This window comes from Neomonachus schauinslandi, chromosome 6 (genome assembly GCF_002201575.2).
Source record: "Neomonachus schauinslandi chromosome 6, ASM220157v2, whole genome shotgun sequence".
In the NCBI taxonomy this organism is placed as follows: Eukaryota; Metazoa; Chordata; class Mammalia; order Carnivora; family Phocidae; genus Neomonachus; species Neomonachus schauinslandi.
Window position 1 is genome coordinate 103276656 of NC_058408.1, and position 21935 is coordinate 103298590.

The following is a 21935-nucleotide window of genomic DNA, read 5'->3' on the forward strand; positions in this document are numbered from 1 at the left end:
ATGGTCCTGGAGTCCCGGGATCGAGTCCCGCATCGGGCTCCCGGCTCGGCGGGGAGCCTGCTTCTCCCTCTGACCCTCTCCCCTCTCATGCTGTTTCTCTCTCTCTCTCTCAAATAAATAAATAAATAAAATCTTTAAAAAAAAAAAAAAGAATTATTTTATCTGGAAAGGGGGAGGAAGAGGATGATATCAGAGAGGGACAGTCACTTGTATTGATGTTTTGGTTTTGGCTTTTTAAAGCAAACTTTTAAAATATAGTTTAACATATGTAGAGAAAAGTGTAGATCATGAGTATACAGCTTCTTGAATTTTTATAAAGTGAACAGACCTGTATAACTAATACCCAGATTAAGAAACAGAACATCTGTATTGGAATTATTTTATATTTTTTTTCAAGCTGGGTAATGGGCACTTGGGTATTTCTTGTTTCATTCTTTGTTGTTGTTGTTGTTATGCTTTAAAAAAGTTTGCCTACTGTGTTTTTTAAAAAATCATCTCAGAAGGAAATAGGATCTTCAGAAATCTGGAAAATGTCATAAAACCCACATGCTTTAGTAATTGAGAAAACATACTTTAGGGAAATAGGGTTTTTTTGATGTAGGCCTTTGTCTCCTGTGTATCTTATAAACCTGATAGAGGCCCAAGTTACTGAAAGTTTTAAAATGGAAAAAGAACATAAACAACTGTGTGGATCAAAGTAGTAAAAATTATTAGTACTTCTTGAAACAGTACATTATTGGCCTTTTACAAGCCAATATAAAGTTTGGGTCCTCAAATTTGTGAGTACATCAGAATGACAGTTTTCTTTTAAAAATTTTGTCACTGAAATCTCAGTGATAGTTTAAGAAGGAAATTGCTTATTCGGTTCTATAATGGTATATTCAAGGTATAGGATGAACTGAGCTATTAAGATACAGATATTCATATTTGGTTTATAGGCTTTATATCTATTGTAGAAATCGTTATTTGTATAGTGGATAGAAATATGTTTAAGGAGTTTCCTAAAACTAGTTATCTGTCTGCCTTTGTGTTGTTTTTTGTTTTTGTTTTTGTTTTCTCATTTTGGAGAAGTAGGAGATCCTTATTCGATCAAACATGAAGATTTCTGAAATTTGTTTTATTTTTATGCATTGCATATCTTTCTATATCTCATTTTATGAAAAGCATTAATATATGATTTTTCTCAATTATTCCAACAGTAGGCTTTTTCTAATTAAATTATGGTTGTTATGGTATGGAAAGGCCATTTGTAGAGTAATTTTTTGTAAAAATGTTTAGTCATTAGCCTTCTGCTGTTGGGTTTATATGCATAAAATTATTAGAATGTTAATCTACTGAAAACCAATCATTGAGTAATTTTTGTTCCTTTTACTCTCTTCTAGAAGCCAGTAGATCAATGTAAATAAATTATTGTTTCTGGTGTGTTTACATGTATTTGATCTTTTTTTTTTTTTTAAAGATTTTATTTATTTATTTGAGAGAGAGAGCACATGAGAGTGGGGAGGGTCAGAGGGAGAAGCAGACTCCCTGCCGAGCAGGGAGCCCGATGCGGGACTCGATCCCGGGACTCCAGGATCACGACCTGAGCTGAAGGCAGTCGCTTAACCAACTGAGCCACCCAGGCGCCCTACATGTATTTGGTCTTAAAGGAGTTGTTAGGACCCACTGAAGTTTCTGTTTTGTTTTCCTGTTTTCCCTGGACAGGCAGTGGAGGAGGAAATGGCTGTTCCTAATCACCTCTGTATTCGTCGCTGGACTACCAAGCATGTAGCTGTTTGGCTAAAGGATGAAGGCTTTTTTGAATATGTGGACATTTTATGTAATAAGCATCGACTTGATGGAATCACATTATTAACATTGACTGAATATGATCTCCGGTCTCCTCCTCTGGAAATCAAAATCTTAGGGGACATTAAAAGGTTAATGCTTTCAGTCCGAAAATTGCAGAAAATACATATTGATGTTTTAGAAGAGATGAGATACAACAGTGACAGTCCCATAGGTTCCATGACACCTTTCATCAGTGCTCTTCAGAGCACAGAGTGGCTCTGTAATGGGGAGCCTTCACATGACTGTGATGGACCCATTACTGATTTGAATTCTGATCAGTACCAGTACATGAATGGTAAAAACAAACATTCTATTCGAAGATTGGACCCAGAGTACTGGAAGACCATATTGAGTTGTATATATGTTTTTATAGTATTTGGGTTTACATCTTTCATTATGGTTATAGTCCATGAACGAGTGCCTGATATGCAGACCTACCCACCACTCCCAGATATCTTCTTAGACAGGTAAGTTTTGTTTCTATTTGCCAAGTTTGTAGAAAATTGCTATAACAGCAATTGATAATAATGTATTTATGATAATTATGTTGTTTATTATTATTTTGGTTGATATACACTTTCTGTTTACTTTATCTGGTAATGCATGAAGTTGTGCTTTGAAATTGCCTTTTTGTCCTAGAGTAAATTAGACCTTAGGCCTATGTGAGTGGGAAAGGCTACTGCTTAGTTTTTTGTTTTTTTTTTTAATAGCTATATTATAGCTCCTTGGGCAGTTCAGATTGTAAAAGGGTTTCGTGGAATGTTTTCTCTAATAAATGAAATTTGGTTACATTTTTTTTATGATGAACGGGTTTCAGCCTTTCCAAAAGTAGGGGGAGGGCTCCTCTATCACCACATAAATTGAAATTATCATAAATAGTACAAACTGATTCATTGATAGTATCTTGTTTTTATGAAATGCTGAGTATATAAAAAAGAATATAGTATATGCATATGAAAAATATGAATAGAACAAAATTCAAAACTATTAGTTTTTATATTTGTGATTTTTTAAAGCTTTTAAAGTTTGTAGAGCTTTCTTGTTTGTTTTTATAAAATGTTTTACCCTTCTGAAAGTGCCTTATAGTATATGTTTTTGTTTTTAAGAGTTTATTTATTTATTTGACAGAGAGAGACAGCGAGAGAGGGCACACAAGCAGGGGGAGTGGGAGAGGGAGAAGCAGGTTTCCCGCTGAGCAGGGAGCCCGATGCGGGGCTCGATCCCAGGACCCCAGGATCATGACCTGAGCCAAAGGCAGATGCTTACTGACTGAACCACCCAGGCACCCCTAGTACATGTTTTTTAAAATGAAATGAATCAAAGTATCCATATTAAGATGTCAGAATGATGTACATATCATATTTTGTTCCTTTCAAACCCTGACTAAAAGTATAGTAAAGAGGGGTTTTTTTGTTTAAGTTGTAAGCCTACAAGGATGGGGCAGATAAGAGAGGAGAAAGCAGTCATACATTTTTGGAAGTTTGAAAGTAGATGGATGAGTGGCAGCTAACAGACCTAAAATAACCTAATTCTAAAACAGCAGTTAGGAAAACAAAACCAACCCAGTCTATGTTACAGATTTCTCAAAGTTCTGGATACTGCAGGTGAAAGGGTGGTGCTAAAATAAGAAGAATTGAGTGAAAACTGTTTAAGAGGCTGTTAGATCCCTATTCTATACAGTTTTCCCAACTATAAACAGAAGAACTTAAGGAAGTAAGGAAGAAAGCATGTGGATATCTGGGGAAAGAGTATTCTAGGCAGAGGAAATGGCAAGGTGCAAAAATCCTGAATTGGTAGTATACTTAGCATGTTCAGGAAACAGCAAGTGAGGGATGGGGAGAACAGTTGGAGATGAAGTCTGAGAGGAGACAGGAATCCAGATTGTATAGTGACTTGTAGACCATATTATGCACTTTAGTTTTCATTCTGAATGAAAAGGGAAGCCGTTGGAAAGTATTTAAGAGAAGAGTACAGTGATCTAACTTCCATTTTAAAAGGTAACTGTAGTTGTTGTACTGAGAATTGCCTGGGTATGGATGTGGGTGTGGGAAAGCAGGGATTAAATTACTGAATTCATCTAGACAGAAATGAGGTGAACTGGATGAGGATAGTAGTGGGAGAGATGGTGTGAAAGAGTCAAGTTCTATTCATATATTTAGAAAGTGCAGCCAACAAGATTTGCTGATAGATTTGCATGTAAGGTGTAAGAAAAAGAAAAGTCAAGGATTACTCTTAAGATTTTTGACCTGAGTATCTGGAAGGATGGAGTTGCCCTTTACAGAGATGGGAAGATTGTGGAAGGAGCTGAGTTGGAGAGAAAAATAAGGATTTGGTTTTGGACATGTCAAATTTGAGATATCTTTTACACAAAAGCAGATGTCACATAAGAGATGGAAAGATGATTTCTTTCTCTGGATTTCAGAGAGATACAGGGTGAAATTTGGAAGTTGCCAAAATAGGTAAAGCCATGATGTAAGATAAGGTCTTCTAGGGAATGAGTTTGGAAGAGGAAAGAAGATTGAAGATGGAGCCCAAGAACATTATAACAGAAGTCTGAGAAGTTAGGCAAAACCAGCAAAGACAACTGAAAATGTCAGGGCAGAAAGAGAAAGTAGTATCCTGGAAGCCAACTTAAAAGAAGTATTGTAAGGGGCGCCTGGGTGGCTCAGTCGTTAAGCGTCTGCCTTCGGCTCAGGCCCTGATCCCAGGGTCCTGGGATCGAGTCCCACATCGGGCTCCCTGCTCGGCGGGAAGCCTGCTTCTCCCTCTGCCACTCCCCCTGCTTGTGTTCCCTCTCTCGCTGTGTCTCTCTCTTCAAATAAATAAATAAAATCTTAAAAAAAAAAAAAGTATTTTAAGAGGGCAGGAATAATTAATAATTAACTGTGTCAAGTTCTGCTGAGGGATCAAGTAAAATGGATAATTGGCCACTGGATTTAGCAACGTGTTGGTTATCTGTGACCTTCACAAGAGTTAATAAGAATAAAAGCTAATTGTTATGGGTTCAAAAGAGAATAGGAGACTTTCTGGAATTTACCTAAAGATATATATCCACAAATATGAAACAACATATATACAAAGTTATTCATTGTGACGTTATTTGTAGTAATTGTAAATATTGGAAATAATCTAAATGCTTATCCATGGAAAACTGGTTGGATATACTATAGTACATCTATATAGCAGAGTACTATTTAATCAAAGAAGAGTGAGGAAGATTTCTAAGAACTGATTTGAACTGGTTTTCAGTGTGGGGCAAGGAAAGTATAAAATGAGTGAAACAGCTCTTGTTCCATAAAGCAAGGGAGTGCACAAAATCAATGAAAGCATGTCAAAAGAGCATATGAGTTGGTTTGAAGGGGCTTGCACTGATCAAACTGGGACAGTTGGAACATCAAAAAGCATAATGATGGTAGTAGATTCTAATATATTGAGTAAGAGAATCTGTGAATCCATAATGATAAACAAAAAGTGGTGGGTTGAGAGGGGATATTCTTCAAAATAATACGAAAAAACATAGATGGCCTATTTTGCAACATCCCAACGTAGTAATTGATTCAGGCAAGTCATCAGTAGATGCTGAACTCATTAGGTGAAAGGTCAAAGATATTCACATAATCTGAAAATATCACACATATTACTTAATTACAGGGAGAAAAAGGTACCTTTACAATGGCGTGATCTGACATGCATCGTTTTAACCACGTGATCAAATGTAGCATTGCTATTGGACAAAGTGACATGTGCATTGGAGGTGATGTTCACAACATCACCTATATAATAATCTTACCCCCAAAAAATATAACCTAAATCTAATCATGAGGAAATTATCAGACAAATCCAGAACATGGAACAGTTCTGAGGCTGAGGTTTTTTATAGACTATAACCAAGGCATAGTGGGAGAAAGGAGGAAAACTGGCCTGGAAGAAAAATGAGGATCTTATTTTTAAAGTATACAATTCAGTGGTTTTTAGTATATTTGCAGTTGTGCAACTATCACCACTAATTCCAGGACATTTTCATCACCCCAGAAAGAAACTCCTATCCATTATCAGTCCCATTCCATTCCCTCCTCCCTCCATTCCCTGGCAATCACTTATCTACTTTCTGTATCTGTGGATTTGTCTATTCTGGACATTTCATGTAAATGGAATCATACAATATGTGGCCTTTGTTTGTGATTGGCTTCTTTGATTTAGCATAATGTCTTCAAGATTCATCCATATAGTAGTATGTATCAGTACTTATTCCTCTTTATTACAGAATAATATTCCATTATATGGATATACTACATTTTGTTTATTTGTTCATCAGTTGATGAATGGTTGTTCACTTTTTGGCTACTGTTAATAATGCTGCTTATGAACATTTATGTACAAAGTTTTGTGTAGACCTATATGTGATTCTCAGTTTGCAGTGGGATTTGAAAGTTTTGCCTAACTCTCTATAGTGCCTCCCACTACAAATCTTCATGCTCTTAAGCATGGAAGCTTTATTCATAGGAGAATTATAGTTGGTGCTGTCAGTGTTCTTTTTCATTTTCTCAGATCTCTTTTTCGTTTTCTTGCACACGGATACTCCCAACATCCAGCAAATGTGTCTCTGTTGAAAAGCTGCATCTGAGCTGTTGAACACATTTTACCTGCTTGGAAAGAGAGGCAAACATGCTTAGGACTTTACATCCCACCAGCAACAGCCCTTAACCAATGACTGATGAGATGGGGTATAAATATTTTCTCTTTACTCTATTTGGGACAACTTTTACGTCAGACCTACACTGTCTCACAAATTCTCCACAGGATTGAGCCATAGTTAACCCTTGCCATAGTTACTCCACAAGGCTTTGTTTAATGTCTCACCCTTGCCTTGCTTACTTGCCTTCCTGATCTCATTTCCTCACTACACTAAGGTTTCTCTTGGAAACACTCCTACTCACTTTCACACTGGTCTTTATTTCAGAGTCTGCTTCTAAAGCTTATGTCACGCAATTCCAAGACCTTCAGCACATCATAAATAGAAAATTAGAAGGAGAAAGGGATGGATGCCTCTGTAGGCAGGCCCACTTACAACAGTGAGAAGGGATAGCTGATAGCCATAAAAGCAAGGGAAGAACCAGAAGCACTATAAAAAGCAAACATAAATAAAGGAAAAACTAGTCTGGAGCTTAACCTTCATTTCTTAGTAGTCCCTGAGGTCATTACTGTGTTCAATGCAATAATCAGTGTTCACAATCATGATTAAATTACCAAAGAAAATTAAATTTTTATCCAGAAAAAAAGAGGCATATCCATGTAATAATGCGTTTCAGAAAACTTTGCATCAAAATAAATATGAGATAGTGAATAAACATTTCCTCACAACACTTCGCTAAAATGACAGTAAAAGGAGATGAGGGGGAACCCTATAATCCCATGAAGGCAAAATCGGTGATAATGATGAAAACTTGGAAAGTAGAACACGGAGTGCCTATTGTAAGATTGGGAATGGGAACTAGGAGTGTCCAAGAGGTGAGTTTATTTGTATTTCAGAGCTCCAGAAAAACTCCCAGAACAGGTGGCACCAAGCATCTTTCACAACCAGGTACAGATAAGTATGGGAGAATTGGCTGAAAAGCAATTTAAGAAGCTTTTAGACCTCTATTCCAACAGAAGGTAGGTGGTATATTCTCCAGACTAGTTAAATGTGAGGGACTCTGGGATACCATGCCCAGATGAGAACAAAGGTGCCTGTTTTCAGTATGTTTTCAAGGTGATTACTCTAAATTTACATACTGATCACTGAGACTTCTAGCTCTCTTCCTTAAGTAGCCAGACTTCCCATTCCCACTCCCACCCAGTGCCAGTTCTCTAAGCAGAACAGATTCCTCTCCTTGGAAAACCTGCACAAGAGAAAAGGACTATAGATACTGTGGTAGGGGAGATATCTCCATCTCATCAACCCGACCTCTGCTCAATCACTCTACAGTGAAACCCACAACATAAGCTCAGTCTGTGTACATAGAGCGTCAAATTATTATTATTATTTTTTTAGTACTTCACTGTCAAATATGAATGGTCAGTCAAGAATGACCAGACATTTAAGGAAAACAGACCAATGCAAACAGAAAAAAGCAAAGTAGGAAACACAAAATAGGGAGCAGAAGAACACTTCAAAAAAATACGCATATTCTCACAGATAAGAGATGTTGCATTTTACGAGACAGTAACGGTAGGCTATAAAAAAGGAAAATTCAGAGGAAAAAAAAGCTTTTGGAAAATAAAAAATGGAAGTAGAAATTTAAAATCCAGCAGAATAGCTGGAACATAGATTTGATGAAATTGCCCAGTGTGCAGAACAGATGAAAAGTAGTGGAGAGGGGCTCTTGGACAGCTCTATCAGTGGAGCATGCGACTCTTTATCTCGGAGTTGTGGGCTTGAGGCCCTTCATTGGGTGTAGAGATTACTTTAAAAAAAAAGTAGAGGATGGGTGCCTGGGTGGCTCAGTTGGTTAAGCGACTGCCTTCAGCTCAGGTCATGATCCTGGAGTCCCGGGATCGAGTCCCGCATCAGGCTCCCTGCTCAGCAGGGAGTCTGCTTCTCCCTCTGACCCTCCCCCCTCTCATGTGCTCTCTCTCTCTCTCAAATAAATAAATAAAATCTTAAAAAAAAAAAAGTAGAGGAGAAAAAATAAGATCAGTCCAGTTGGCCCGGCAGTAAATAGATATGGGTTCTAGAAAGAAAGCGTAGTTAGAAAAAGGGAAGATATTATTTAGGATATAATACAAGGAAATTTCCCAGATTCAAAGGATGTGACTTTCCAGATTGAAAGGGCCCACTGAGCACCCAGTACAAGAAATGGAGAATTTCAGAACACTGGGTTTAGACTGAAGATCCTAAAAGCTTCTTAAGAGACAGAAAAAGTAACATACAAAGATTAGAAATCCAAATAGCATGCAACTTCTTTACTACAGTGAAAGCTAGAAGACAAGAGCAATTTTCTTTAACTTTCTGAGAGAAAATAAGGTCTGACCTAGAATTCTCTGTCCAGGCAAACTACCAATTAGTTATAAGGCTAGACCCAAGGAAATTTTTAAGTTTGCAAGTCTTAAAATACTTACTTTCCAACCCCACAGCTACTAGAATTGCTAAAATGAAAAAAATTGGTAACAACGTCTGATGAGGATCCAGAGCACCTGATACTCTTCATATATTGCTGGTAGAGATGCAAAATGACAGAACTGCCTTTAAAAGTTTGACAGTTTCTTAAAAAGTTAAACATACCCTTAACATAGGACACAACAGTTTCTTTGCTAAGTGTTTACCTAAATATGTTCAAGCAAAGACTTGTAGTGGTCTTTATTCAAAACCAGCCAAAACTGGATATATCCAAATATCCATCAAATATCCAAAATCCCCATCAACCAGTGAATGGATAAAGAAATTATAGATAAAGAATGGATAGACTTATACATGGAATAACATGGGTAAAGCTGAAATATATTATGCCAAGTGAAAATAGCCAGATACAAAAGGTATGTAGATAAGTACTGTGTGATTCCATTTATACGCCATTTTGGGAAAGGCAAACCTATATAGGACAGAAATCGGTTGAGTGGTTGCCCCAGGGCTAGAAATGAGAGAGGGGATTGATTACAAAGGGACACGGGAGCTTTTTGAAGTGATGAAAATATTCTATATCTTTATTGTGGTGGTGGTGGTTATATGACTGAATATGTTTGTCAAAACTCATTGAATTGTACACCCAACAGGGGTGATTTTTTCTGGTTGTTAATTAAACCTCAATAAAACTAACATTAAAAACAAGTTTAGGGGGTGCCTGGGTGGCTCAGTCAGTTGAGTGTCCCGACTGTTGGTTTCTGCTCAGGTCATGATCTCAGGGTTGTGAGATGGAACACCGCGTGGGGGCTCCAGGCTGGGCACGGAGCCTGCTTAAGATTCTCTCTCTGCCCTTTCTCCCCCTTAAAAAAACAAACAACAACCAAGTTTATCCTTCACCTGTGTTTCTCAGAAAACGACTGGAGGATACACACCATAAAAACTAAGGAGTAAACTGAAAAAGAGGAGAACATGGATTCAGGAAACAAAGAATCTAATACAGAAAAGAGGAATTTCCAAGATGAAGGTCAAGTTTTATTTCAAAAAAGAGCCATACAGGAGGACTAGAAAATGCAACCATGCTAAATTGGGGAAAAAAGGAGAAGAGCTCTAGGAGAAATTGCCCCAAAAGGAAAAATTGAAATTGATAGAATAGTTTGAAGATGAATGGTGATAGGCACACAAGAAACAGAGCAAACTAAAAAAAAAAAAAAAAAAGTTATATTTTAGCTCTAGAGAATTATAAGAATTTCTACTACAAGAAAGGGATTTAATCATTGTTCTCTACTGACTCAGCTGCAAATGATAATTACAAACTTAAGTAAAAGCCAAAAATTATTTTTAAAAATATTGTGAAACAATATTGAGACTAGGGGAGAGAAAATGGGAGTGGGGGGCACAAATAAAACACAAGAGTGGAAGTGATTCCCTCTGGGGAGCAAGAATTAGGTAGGGGGTGGGGCAGAAAACTTAGTCTCATCCTAAACATTGTAAAACTGTTATATATATATATACACACACACACACACCTACATATATTTTTGGATATGCATATATATGTATACATACAAATACAATTTTTTAAAATGTTCATTTTAAAAGTTTGTATAGTTAAAAGTCACTTAAAGGAATCTCTTAAAGATGTATTTATTTGAGGGGTGAGGGGCAGAGGGAGAAGGAGAGAGGGAATCTCAAGCAGACTCATGCTGAGCACAGAGCCCGAGACCATGACCATGACCATGACCATGACCATGACCATGTCCTGAGCTGAAACCAGGAGTCAGATGCTCAACCGACTGAGCCATCCAGGCACCTCAGGAATCTTTCTTTTATCTGAAATTTTCTGATACGTGAAATAACCCTTTCCTCAGTAATGCAATAAGGCAGCAGTAGATTAAAAATACAGAAGAGGAGTCTTATTTCTGAGGTAATAAATAAAAGATAAGTCCCTGACTAAAGATGATTGACTATCTTTACTTTGAATAAGGTTTGGAGTAGACTGTTAATATCTTTCTTTCAGATTTCATGTTTTCTTTTTAATAAATACCTTTATTTCCTTAGTTATAAAATTAACACATTGTACAAGAATTTTTAGTGGAAATGTACAAAGAATAAAAATAGGACAATAATCCTACCAGATGTCCTGTTTGCACTCATTTTCACCTTTACCCCGTTCCCTCCTCTGTCTTCTTTTTCTTCTCCTCCTTCTCTTTTTATATATTTATTTATTAAGATTTTATTTTTAAGTAATCTCTACACCCAGTGTGGGGCTCAGACTTACAACCCTGAGATTGAGTCGCATGCTCCACGGACTGAGCCTGCCAGGCGCCCTCTCTCTTTCTTTTAAATTAAGAAATGTGCCATGTATTTTACTAATGAATAACCACAAGAGCTGTGGATTTGGTGAAGAAAGAGGAATCAGTGGAAAAGAGAAGAAAACAGGGATATAAAACAAAAGAGGGCAGAGAGAAATAAAGGAGTAAAGCAAAACAAAAACTCTATTTACTGCCTCTAAAACAAAACCAAGTTTATTACAAGGAAAAAAAAAAAAGAGGAGTCAAGTTCAAGCCCTGATTCTTCAGTTAGCACATCATGCAAGAATTGAAACTTTTCCCATTGATGTTTGTGGACAGTTCTGTATCCAGGTCTACCTTGCTGCAGGGAGGAAGAAAAGGGTTGTAACCTCTTCACAGAGAACCATTAATTGGGAATCACAGACAGCAAAGAAGGTTTGGTAAATGGAATACTTTATGAAACAGTTTTTTCCCCCAGTTTCTTTAAATACCATCTTCTAAAAGAGATAAAAGTTATAGGAAGCAATTTAGAAGAGTATCTTATTGCAAAGGGTGTCATTTATGTACATACACTTCTTGTCAGTCCAAAATGTAATTTTTTTCTGTTCCAGTGTTCCTAGAATCCCATGGGCCTTTGCCATGACAGAAGTATGTGGCATGATTTTGTGCTATATTTGGCTCCTGGTTCTTCTTCTTCACAAACACAGGTACCTCAGTTATGCCATTAAAAGACAAAATATTTTGACTGTCTTGGATAAAGTTCATCAAACCTTGTTTCTCTCCTTGTTAATTTCCTTCTTTAGTCATTATGAAAAATTTTTGGGTTTGATCAACAAGAAAGTCACTGCGAGGTTAAGACCTACATATTTAGTAGTATTCTGAATATATTCTGCAAAGATCAGAGATGGTGATGTTCAGCCATGAGCCAACTGCTGATAGTCTAATCGGAAATGTCATTTTCTGTAGAAGGATAGAAACTCCTCCAAGGACAGTCTTTGGTCAAGGATAGTGTTTGGATGAAAGAAATTCTCTGCTTGGAGGACGCCCATTAGCAAAGGGATTATTTTGCTTACCATGTACATCTAGTCAGTGTGGTTTGCTTAAGATGATACAGGAAATTGCTGAATAGGGAAAGTGCTTCTTTGGCACTTTCACTAAGAAATATAAAGGAAAGAATTTTTTTATTAAAATGAAATGTAAAGGGAGGCTTCTTTCCTACTTTAATGAGGGGAAATTACTTGATTTACGTAAAAATATAAGGCATAATGAAGAAAAAGTTTGAAGAACTATGAAGTTTGTAGATTTGCTATCCGTTGTCTATGGACACTAATGAGAAGTAGGGACACTTTCTTGAATTTATTATCCTTTGTCCTCACCAGGAAGTAGTTGAGGTAAACCAATGATGGGCTTTAGGTCCTAAGCAGCAGTTATTTCATTGCTTTGAAGGTGAAAAGTTGATCGTTGTTATTGTTGTCACACTTTTAGGCTGTATTGTGCTTCATTCTTTCCCATTTTCCAGCAATATTTTTAACTCTGGATTGCTTAAAACCAGAGGTGGTTTAAAAACATGTAATATCACTGCTACTTTCTGGTTTAACTTAGGCTCATAAGACCCCGTGAATTTGAATTTATCCACTCTTCAGACCAAGAAAGAATTTACCGTATGGGAAAGTTTGATAGGTTTAGCAAAGTATAGCAGTGGCCAATTATATGCAAGTTTTGGTGTTTAATTGGTCAAAGAAAGTGTTTCTCTCTAATGTGGCCTTTGTACTGCTTTCGTTAGATACGCCTGGCTTCTTAAGATGTAGATTCCTAGGCTCCATCCCAGGTGTACACACTAAAATTTGAGATCTCTTGTGTTCAATGCTTTTTTGAGGGTGGGAAGAGCATTTTGAAAATGTGTAAAGCATAGTCCCTGTGCTTAAGACTATTATAGTCTGTTTTCGTTTGGACATTTAAAAAAATACTATGACAGCACAAGTGATATCACAATGCAGTTCAAAATTTTTGCTAGGTGTACTTAATATAAAACTTAGTATTTAAAAAAACTTAGTATTTTTATACTTTAAGTTAGGAGAAGTTAGAGAATGTTTAAGATAGCTACTATCAGTAACCAATTTACAATGTTATTAATGAGCAAAAATTCCCTAGAATCATGTTTAATTTTACCTCTCATAAAGTAAATAATTTATGAGCAATATATGAATAACAGCACTAACATTAAGCTAAGAGTCAGGCTAGGTGCTAGTCTTCTTTCTTGCATATTTACTTTGTCTTAGCCTTATCTTCTTATCAATGAAATGGTGCTCTTAGGTCAGCACTGTCTAACATGGCAGATACTAGCCACATGTGGCTATTTAATGAAAATGAAATAAAATTAAAATGCAGTTCCTTGGATGTATTAGTCACATTTCAAGTGCTCAAGAGCCACATGTAAATACCTTATTGGATGGTGCAGTTATAGAACATTTCCATCATTACAAAAAGTTCTATTGGACAATGATGCTTCAGATCTAAGATTTCTCTAAGATTTCTGTCTTCTTCAAAGAGTCTAGTTCTAGGGGTTTTTCTGTCTGCTCTCCCTTTAAGTAAACGCTGATACCTGGAGTTTTTTGGTTTGCTTTCTTCTGATCTTTCTCTCTTTTTGGTCGCTCTGTTCACAGGTCAATACTTCTCCGAAGGCTCTGTAGTCTGATGGGCACTGTATTCTTGCTTCGCTGCTTTACCATGTTTGTGACCTCCCTGTCCGTGCCAGGACAGCACCTGCAGTGTACTGGAAAGGTAGCCTGCTACCTTCTTTATCATTCTTTCTTATTCTTGGTGGGTTGATGGCACCATATATATAATAGGGCTAAGACTTTGCTTTTAATATTAGAATGCTTTTTAGGGGCGCCTGGGTGGATCAGTTGGTTAAGTGTCCAACTCTTGATTTCAGCTCAGGTCATGATCTCGGGGCTGTGAGATTGAGCCCCCTGCATCAGGCTCATATGCTGGCCATGGAGCCAGCTTAAGATTGTCTCTCTCTGGGGTGCCTGGGTGGCTCAGTCGTTAAGCGTCTGCCTTCGGCTCAGGTCATGATCTCAGGGTCCTGGGATCCAGCCCCGCACCGGGCTCCCTGCTTAGTGGGAAGCCTGCTTCTCCCTCTCCCACTCCCCCTGCTTGTGTGCCCTCTCTCACTGTGTCTCTCTCTGTCAAATAAATTAATTAAAAAAAAAAAAAGATTGTCTCTCTCCCTCTGCCACTCTCTTCTTTCTAAAGAATAAATAAATAAATAAAGTTTAAAATGTGCTTTTTAGTATTTTCAATATCTGTAATAAACCTGTAGAAATAATTTGGCAGAAATCTTAAGCCAGAATCTACCTCCCTGTTACATCTGTCCACTGATACTGGTTCTTTGCTGTGGAGCTGTAGAAAACAAGTGTCTTTCAATTATCATTTTCCCTTTCCCACCATCCTGAGCATCTTTAGTTCCTCATATTGATGTGGAAATGTTCTGTTTCGGAGCAAATGATTAAGAAAGAATTCTTGAGACATCTTTGGTGCAAAAAGGTGGTTTTATTAAAGCACAGGAACAGGACCATGGGCAGAAAGAGCGGCACTGGGGTTGCCATGGGTGACGGATTGATTATATTCTTTCAAGTTGAGAGGGGGTTAGGGACTAGCGTCGTCTCTAGGGAATTTTGGAAGCAAGTTTTCCAGGGCCTTGAGGGGGCTAGCTATTGTTAGGAAAAGGTCATTTATTACTGTCTAGTAAAACCTTAGTCATGAGACTGTTCAGATATATATCAGGGGTCCATTATCTTGGAGGATGGCTGCTAACATATATCTTGGGGGTTAGAGATAAAGGAAGTTTCCAAAGGAATTTTTATATGTTAAAGGAGACTTAATAGGATCTTGGAGGTCAGGATAATGTTAAGCTAAAATTGCCTTTTGCCCTTAGCAAAGTGTTAACATTGAGGCCCCTGAGTTCCTAGAGAAAGGTCACTCTGCCTGTCTCAAGGACTTGTCAATGGACTGTAAGTTGTAAGGAAATTTTCTTTTCCTTTGCCTTTGTTCTCCACATCAATATAACATGACTGTGGTCCCTTCAATGTCCTTATCACTCCTTTTTAAAACGTTTTCAGTTTGACCACATCCCATTTAAAATAAAGTACCCACTATTCAAAACTTGACTCTTTGCTGGGATATACTAAATAATGGCTGACTTATTGTTTTTGTTCTAAATTTTGTAGCTTGTTTTGGTATATTATAGACAGTATCTTCTCTTCTGACTAAATTGAGAGAGGAGAGACTATGCAGATGGGGAAAAAAAAATTTAAAAACCTGAAAATCACCTGTACTTTATATACAGAATTGGCCTTTGTGATTCATTAAATTTGGACAAAAGAATTTATTATCCTATTTTTCTAAGCCTCTGTGCTTTAGTTATATATTGCCAAATATTCAAATATATGTGTTAGCACATTTGTTGTTATTTTAATATTGTTTGTATAAGTGTACAACAAAATTACATATCAGTTCTTCTGTTGCTGTATAAATAGCTGAAATGCCAACAAGGGAAGATTAAGCAGCCAAAGATCAATAACTAAAAAGACAGCCCTGAGCTGAAGGGTGACAAAACTCTCTCTAGGTATTAGGAGACTGACCAGTAAGGGAGAAGGGTTAATATGACACTTAGGATTTATTGTGAAGGCAATGTTTTATTTTTCTGAAAATATATAAATTAAAAAGTAAAAGTTCACATCATTCCCTCTTCTTTCACCCATCCTATAAACAGTCCTGTTAACAGTTGGGTATATAGCCACATAGACTTTTTTTTTTTAAAGATTTTATTCGAGGGACGCCTGGGTGGCTCAGTTGGTTAAGCATCTGCCTTTGGCTCAAGTCATGATCCCAGGGTCCTGGGTTCGAGTCCTGCATTGGGCTCCTTGCTCGGCGGGGAGCCTCCTTCTCCCTCTGCATGCCACTCTGCTTGTGCTCTCGCTCTCGCTCTCTCTGACAAATAAATAACATCTTTAAAAATATGTATTTTACTTGAGAGAGAGAGGGCACAAGCAGGGAGGAGGGTCAGAGGGAGAGGGAGAAGCAAATTCCCGGCTGAGCAGGGAACCCCATGCAGGGCTTGATCCCAGGACCCTGACAGATCATGACTTGAGCCACCCAGGCGCCCCCACAAAGACTGTTTTTATATAAGTTTATATAGTAGATACTTTTTAAATAAAAGATAAGATTATATTGCAGACATTGTTCTTTATGTTTTATTTAATAGTATGTTGTTTGCTTTTTTTCTGAAGGAATACATATGGCTATATCTCATCTTTTTAATAGCTGCAGTGTTCCACTGTATGATTTACCAGGTTCCAAATCCTGTACATTTGTGTTGTTTCCAAATCTTACTATTATAAACCGTGCCATCATAAATGTTCTTGTGCATTTATGCATTTTCTGTTATTTAATCATCTACTTAAGATAAATTCCTGGAAGTAGAATTATGAAATCAAAGAATATGCACATGGGCGCCTGGGTGGCTCAGTTGGTTAAGCGACTGCCTTAGGCTCAGGTCATGATCCTGGAGTCCCGGGATCGAGTCCCGCATCGGGCTCCCTGCTCGGCGGGGAGCCTGCTTCTCCCTCTGACCCTCCCCCCTCTCATGTGCTCTCTCTCTCATTCTCTCTGTCTCAAATAAATAAATAAAATCTTTAAAAAAAAAAAAAAAGAATATGCACATTAACTACATATTGCACAGCTGTCCAGTAGAAAAAACAAATTTTTCACTACTATCAAAACTGTATGCATGTCAGTTTTCCCACTCCCATGCCAGCACTACTTAGTATCAATTATTGGAGTCATTGCCATTCTGATTAATGAAAGATGATGATATGAGACTTTTACAGTTTTATGTTTTAAAAATATTTATTTATTAGAGAGCATGAGCAGGGTGGGGGGCTGAGGGAGAGAGACAGAGAGGGGGAGAGAGAAGCAGACTCCCCGCTGGGTAGGGAGCCCAACTCTGGGCTTGATCCCAGGACCCTGACATCATGAGCTTAGCCGAAGGTAGACCCTTAAGCCACTGAGCCACCCAGGTGCCCCTACAGTCTTATGTTTTATATTTAGATCTTCACTCTTAAATTTATTTCTGCACATGGTATGAAATAGGGATAGAACAGTTCCCCCCAAATAGCGTGGTAGTTGATTAGAAGAGATTTTAAAGAATAAAAATAAAAGCTTATTACACTGAAAAGAGAATTTCCTGTAGCTGAGGGGTTTAATTGTGTGGGTCATCCACTAAAGAGAATGTTATATGTGCATAGGGCTGTAATGTGTGCTACAAAAATAAATTAGATACCATTCCTCTACAGTATGGATAGCCCTTTTTCTGTCTCTAATGACTGTTTTTCATTATCAGTTAGTTATATATGGACATTTCTATTCAAATCTGCCCTAAATACTGTTAATTGCTTTACATTATAATATAACCTACTTATTGACCTGTATTATTTGTAGCCGTTGTTAAAAATAGAAAGTTAAGGTGATAGTAACTAGCAATCAAGTCCCTTACAGTAAACTCCATGGGGCATTTTCATTGAAATAAAGTAATTGCTTGAAATCTCATTCCCAGAAGTAGGAGGTTTAGGGACAGAACCAAGAACCTACCTGTTTTTGAAATGTAACAATGGACCCACCTTAAGGAAAGAACATACAGAATATTTGGGACATTTAAAATTGGAAGGGATAAGGAAACTTAAGTAACTGAGCAATGATTGCTTTCTTTTGACTGGCATCACTCGATTTCTGCCCTTGTCAGAGAGATTTTCCTAGCAGTCTCAGTTCTTCACTGCCTGATTTTTTACTTTCACAAGAGTACCATCTCCAACCCTATTCTCATTAGAGGTCTTAGAAGAACCAAACTATGTGGATTTTAGTAACTTCTCTTTCTTTTTCTCTAATAAATCCCTTTTCCTGTTCTGCCTTTCACTGAGGCAGAAAGGAAAAGCTAGGTAGTATATAATCAGCAGGTGGGATTTCTAATGAAATTGTGTTATCTAATGAGGTTGTTTCTGTTGTTAATTAGCCATAGTAGAATTTTTAAAACATAGGACTTTGGTTTTTTTTGTTTTTTTGGTGTTTTTTTATTTTGTTTTGTTTTGTGAGGTTATTTTTTTTTTAAGCCCTAACTGACTTTATTAAACATTTCGTGAATTCGGCAGCACCCCATCTAGCAAGTAGAGAGGCCCTTTAAGACACAGAACTTTGGAATTGGACTTCTGGATTCACATCCTGGTTATGTTACTTACCAGCTGTGTGACCTCTCTAAGCCAGTTTCCTCAGCTGCATAATTGAATCACTTTATAGGATTGTTGTGGATATTAAATACAGTAACACATAAAGCACTTAGCAGCATGTCTTACACATAGTAAGGGCATGTAAAATTTTAGGAATTCTTTGTACTGTTACTATGTGTTAAATGCCTTTTTTTAAAAGAAGGACCATTACTCAAACTCTCAAACTCTTCCTCAAAATGGATTACTTTTTTAAGCTTATGTATGGGAGTTGGGATTGGGTTTGGCTGTTAATAACAGGAAATTCAAGATGGCATGGTTTAATAAACAAACAATGGTTTATTCTCTCTCATAAGAGAAATCTGAAATTAGGTCATGTGTAACTATATGGACTTACCAAAAACCCATGATTCTCCTTTTACTCTCCTGTCCTAACACTTGGCTTGCGTCCTCAAGGCCACTTAGTGGTCCAAGATGGATGCTGCAGCTTCATCTGTCATGTCTGAGTTGTAGGCTGGAAGAAGGAAAGGTGAAAAAGACTTCCTCCTACTTGTTGTCTCTTTCCTTTATAAGTAGCCTTCCCAGAACTCTTTTACACTTCCACTTACATCTTACTGTATAGAACTTAGTCACAAAACCACACCAAGCTGCAAGGGAGGCTAGGAAATGCAATGTATTGGTTGAGTTCATTCTGTTACCAGTGAAAAAGGGGAGAATAGATATTGAATGGTAGCCATTGTCTGTGTCATAGCCTATTTCTTATTGGCAGAACAATCAGCAAATACTACTGTATTATTGGATTAAAAACTTGAAAATATTTTGTGTAATAGTGACCTTTTCATTGTAAAGGAGCTCTTAGTAAAAGAAATTTGAATTACATTGATTTCATGTAATTACCAGAATATTTCTGACCACCCTTTCTTGATGTCTGGAATTAATTAGACTGGGAGTCTGGTTGCTTTTGTTTAGATCTTATTTCTAGGTCATTTAGCATTTGAATTTCAATGTGAATGGATGTTTGGAAGCGCCTACCTCCCTAAGCACTTGAAGCACTAATTTGTAGCTTTCTTTATAGGTATATGGCAGTGTGTGGGAGAAACTGCACCGGGCCTTTGCCATTTGGAGTGGCTTTGGTATGACCCTAACTGGTGTTCACACTTGTGGAGATTACATGTTCAGTGGCCACACAGTCGTCCTAACTATGCTGAATTTCTTTGTCACTGAATGTAAGTATCTCTTTAGTTGACTTAGATGACTGGCAGCAGAGGAGGCTGTGGGAAGGGTGTCAAGTTCTATGAAGAATGAGAGTAACAGACTGACCTAAGAAACATGTGACTTAGAAGCATTGGAAAGGGGCGCCTGGGTGGCTCAGTCAGTTGAGCGACTGCCTTCGGCTCAGGTCATGATCCCAGGGTCCTGGGATCGAGTCCCACATCGGGCTCCCTGCTCTGCGGGGAGCCTGCTTCTCTCTCTCCCACTCCCCCTGCTTGTGTTCCCTCTCTCGCTGTGTCTCTCTCTGTCAAATAAATAAAATCTTTAAAAATAAAAAAGATAAAAAAATAAAAAAAGAAGCATTGGAAAGAATGTGATTTTAAAACGATCTTTCTGTCCTTTTCCCAGATACACCAAGAAGCTGGAATTTCTTGCACACTTTATCTTGGGTTCTCAACCTCTTTGGAATCTTCTTCATTTTGGCTGCTCATGAACATTATTCCATTGATGTGTTTATTGCCTTTTATATCACGACAAGACTCTTTTTGTACTACCATACTCTAGCCAATACTAGAGCATATCAGCAAAGTAGGAGAGCAAGAATTTGGTTTCCCATGTTTTCTTTTTTTGAATGTAATGTGAATGGTACAGTACCTAATGAATATTGTTGGCCATTTTCAAAACCAGCAGTAATGAAAAGATTAATTGGATAAAGTCTATCTTTGTAATGGGTTCGTGATTAAATATACAGTAGTTGTTGAAAGTGAGTAACTTTGCTTTCTCCCCCTAAGCTGTTCCTGGATACCTTCCTTTTTGGCTTATATGTTGACAAAGTGAAGTTCCATGTTCTGAGTAAGGCTGTGATTGTAGAAATCAAGAAAGAGCAGTCAAGAGTCCTTACATCTCCGTTTGAATAGGAAGCTTAAGTAGATGTTTCTGACCCTTCTCTTTTGGCAGACTTAATGTTGTAATTGAAGTCAGGCTGTACCCTCACCTGTTGAGTACTTGCTTATGGAACTTAACCAATTTGCTGATTGAAAGTGTTTTTGTTTTTTTTTAACTTCATTAGGACTGTAGTCGAGAAATAATTTTTTTAAGGTCCTTATTATCTTCAAAGGAAAAACCCCTACCAAATGAGCAGTATTTGTTCTTTGAACTAATCTCTGTCTTTTTAAAAAATGCAACTCTAGAAAGTGATCTGTGTTACTAACAAATGATTTCTGCCTTCTGAACCATCTTTAAGAAAAGTATACTGAACATACCAGGATGCCTGAAACAGGAAGAGAATGGAAGGGGCCATACATGAGGTGACAAAGAACAAGTATAGTACTGGCATTTTTCACCAAAATGCAACAAAAGATGCAGTTCCTATTTTGTTCTGAGGGTTCAGTATGACTGTCAGTAAGTGTTTATGAGGGAAAAATGGCTGCATCCATAAAAATAAAGTTGGCTTAATTTTAGTGAGGTAGGTACCTGGAACAACTTTGTGCTATAATTGTTAGTTAGACATATGACAGTCCAATTTTATGCCTTTAAATGATGTTACTTAATGAGCAAAATAGTGGAGTGTTTTACCAAATGTTAGATAAAGTTCTTGTGTCCGTAAGTAGGGAGGTATGCATGCAAAGAATATTTTTTCTATTTTTAAAAAATTTATAACAGTTGCAGGCATAATAAACTTCTGGTTTTTGAAATTTGTCATTCTTGGCCATCAAAAGTAAATAGTCTCAGACATATTTGGATATGAAAAAAAGATTTTGTTGTTTTTCATTTAAATTGTGTACATACATTCTTTCTATTTAGTCTTAATTTGGCAGTCAGGAAGTGATATAACTTAGTTGCTGTTTACAACACTAGAAATTTAGTACCTTAAGTAATTTGACCTTTGTGGTAACATTTGTCACTTTACTTTTAATGATTTTGGTTAATAGTTATGACAGTAGAATGCTTATGGAATTGGATTTTGAGCCCCAACTGATTGAGCTTAGCTACTTGGAATATTAATTGTATAGTTTTTACATTCCATTTTAAAGCAAGGAGTTAGAAAAAGTGCTGGCATATTGAGGTCTAAAATTAGGCCACTTAGCAGAAACCTGCTCCTGATGTGGGTGAAATATTTTATTTTTGCACTTTGAGTCATATTCCCACCCCTGTATAAGCTACAGAGGAGCCTGAATGGATTGGGCAGGAGAAGAAATTTATGCAAACAAATTTCAGCCAGTG

At 37.3% G+C, this 21935-nt stretch overlaps 1 protein-coding gene across 2 annotated transcripts in view; it reads left to right on the forward strand.

The window, feature by feature from the left end:
- The window catches only part of SAMD8 (sterile alpha motif domain containing 8), a 38866-nt gene extending 17881 nt beyond the window's left edge, over positions 1-20985 (forward strand). The window contains exons 2-6 of one of the 2 annotated variants that reach the window (XM_021700203.2): positions 1705-2297; positions 11832-11927; positions 13884-14001; positions 19576-19726; positions 20121-20985. In XM_021700203.2, coding sequence (XP_021555878.1) covers positions 1705-2297; positions 11832-11927; positions 13884-14001; positions 19576-19726; positions 20121-20425 — 1263 coding nt within the window. In that variant the 3' untranslated portion in view covers positions 20426-20985. Of the gene's footprint in view, positions 1-1704; positions 2298-11831; positions 11928-13883; positions 14002-19575; positions 19780-20120 lie in introns of those variants that run through there. The other variant, XM_021700202.1, reaches the window with a different exon arrangement.
- Positions 20986-21935: the final 950 nt, after the last annotated feature.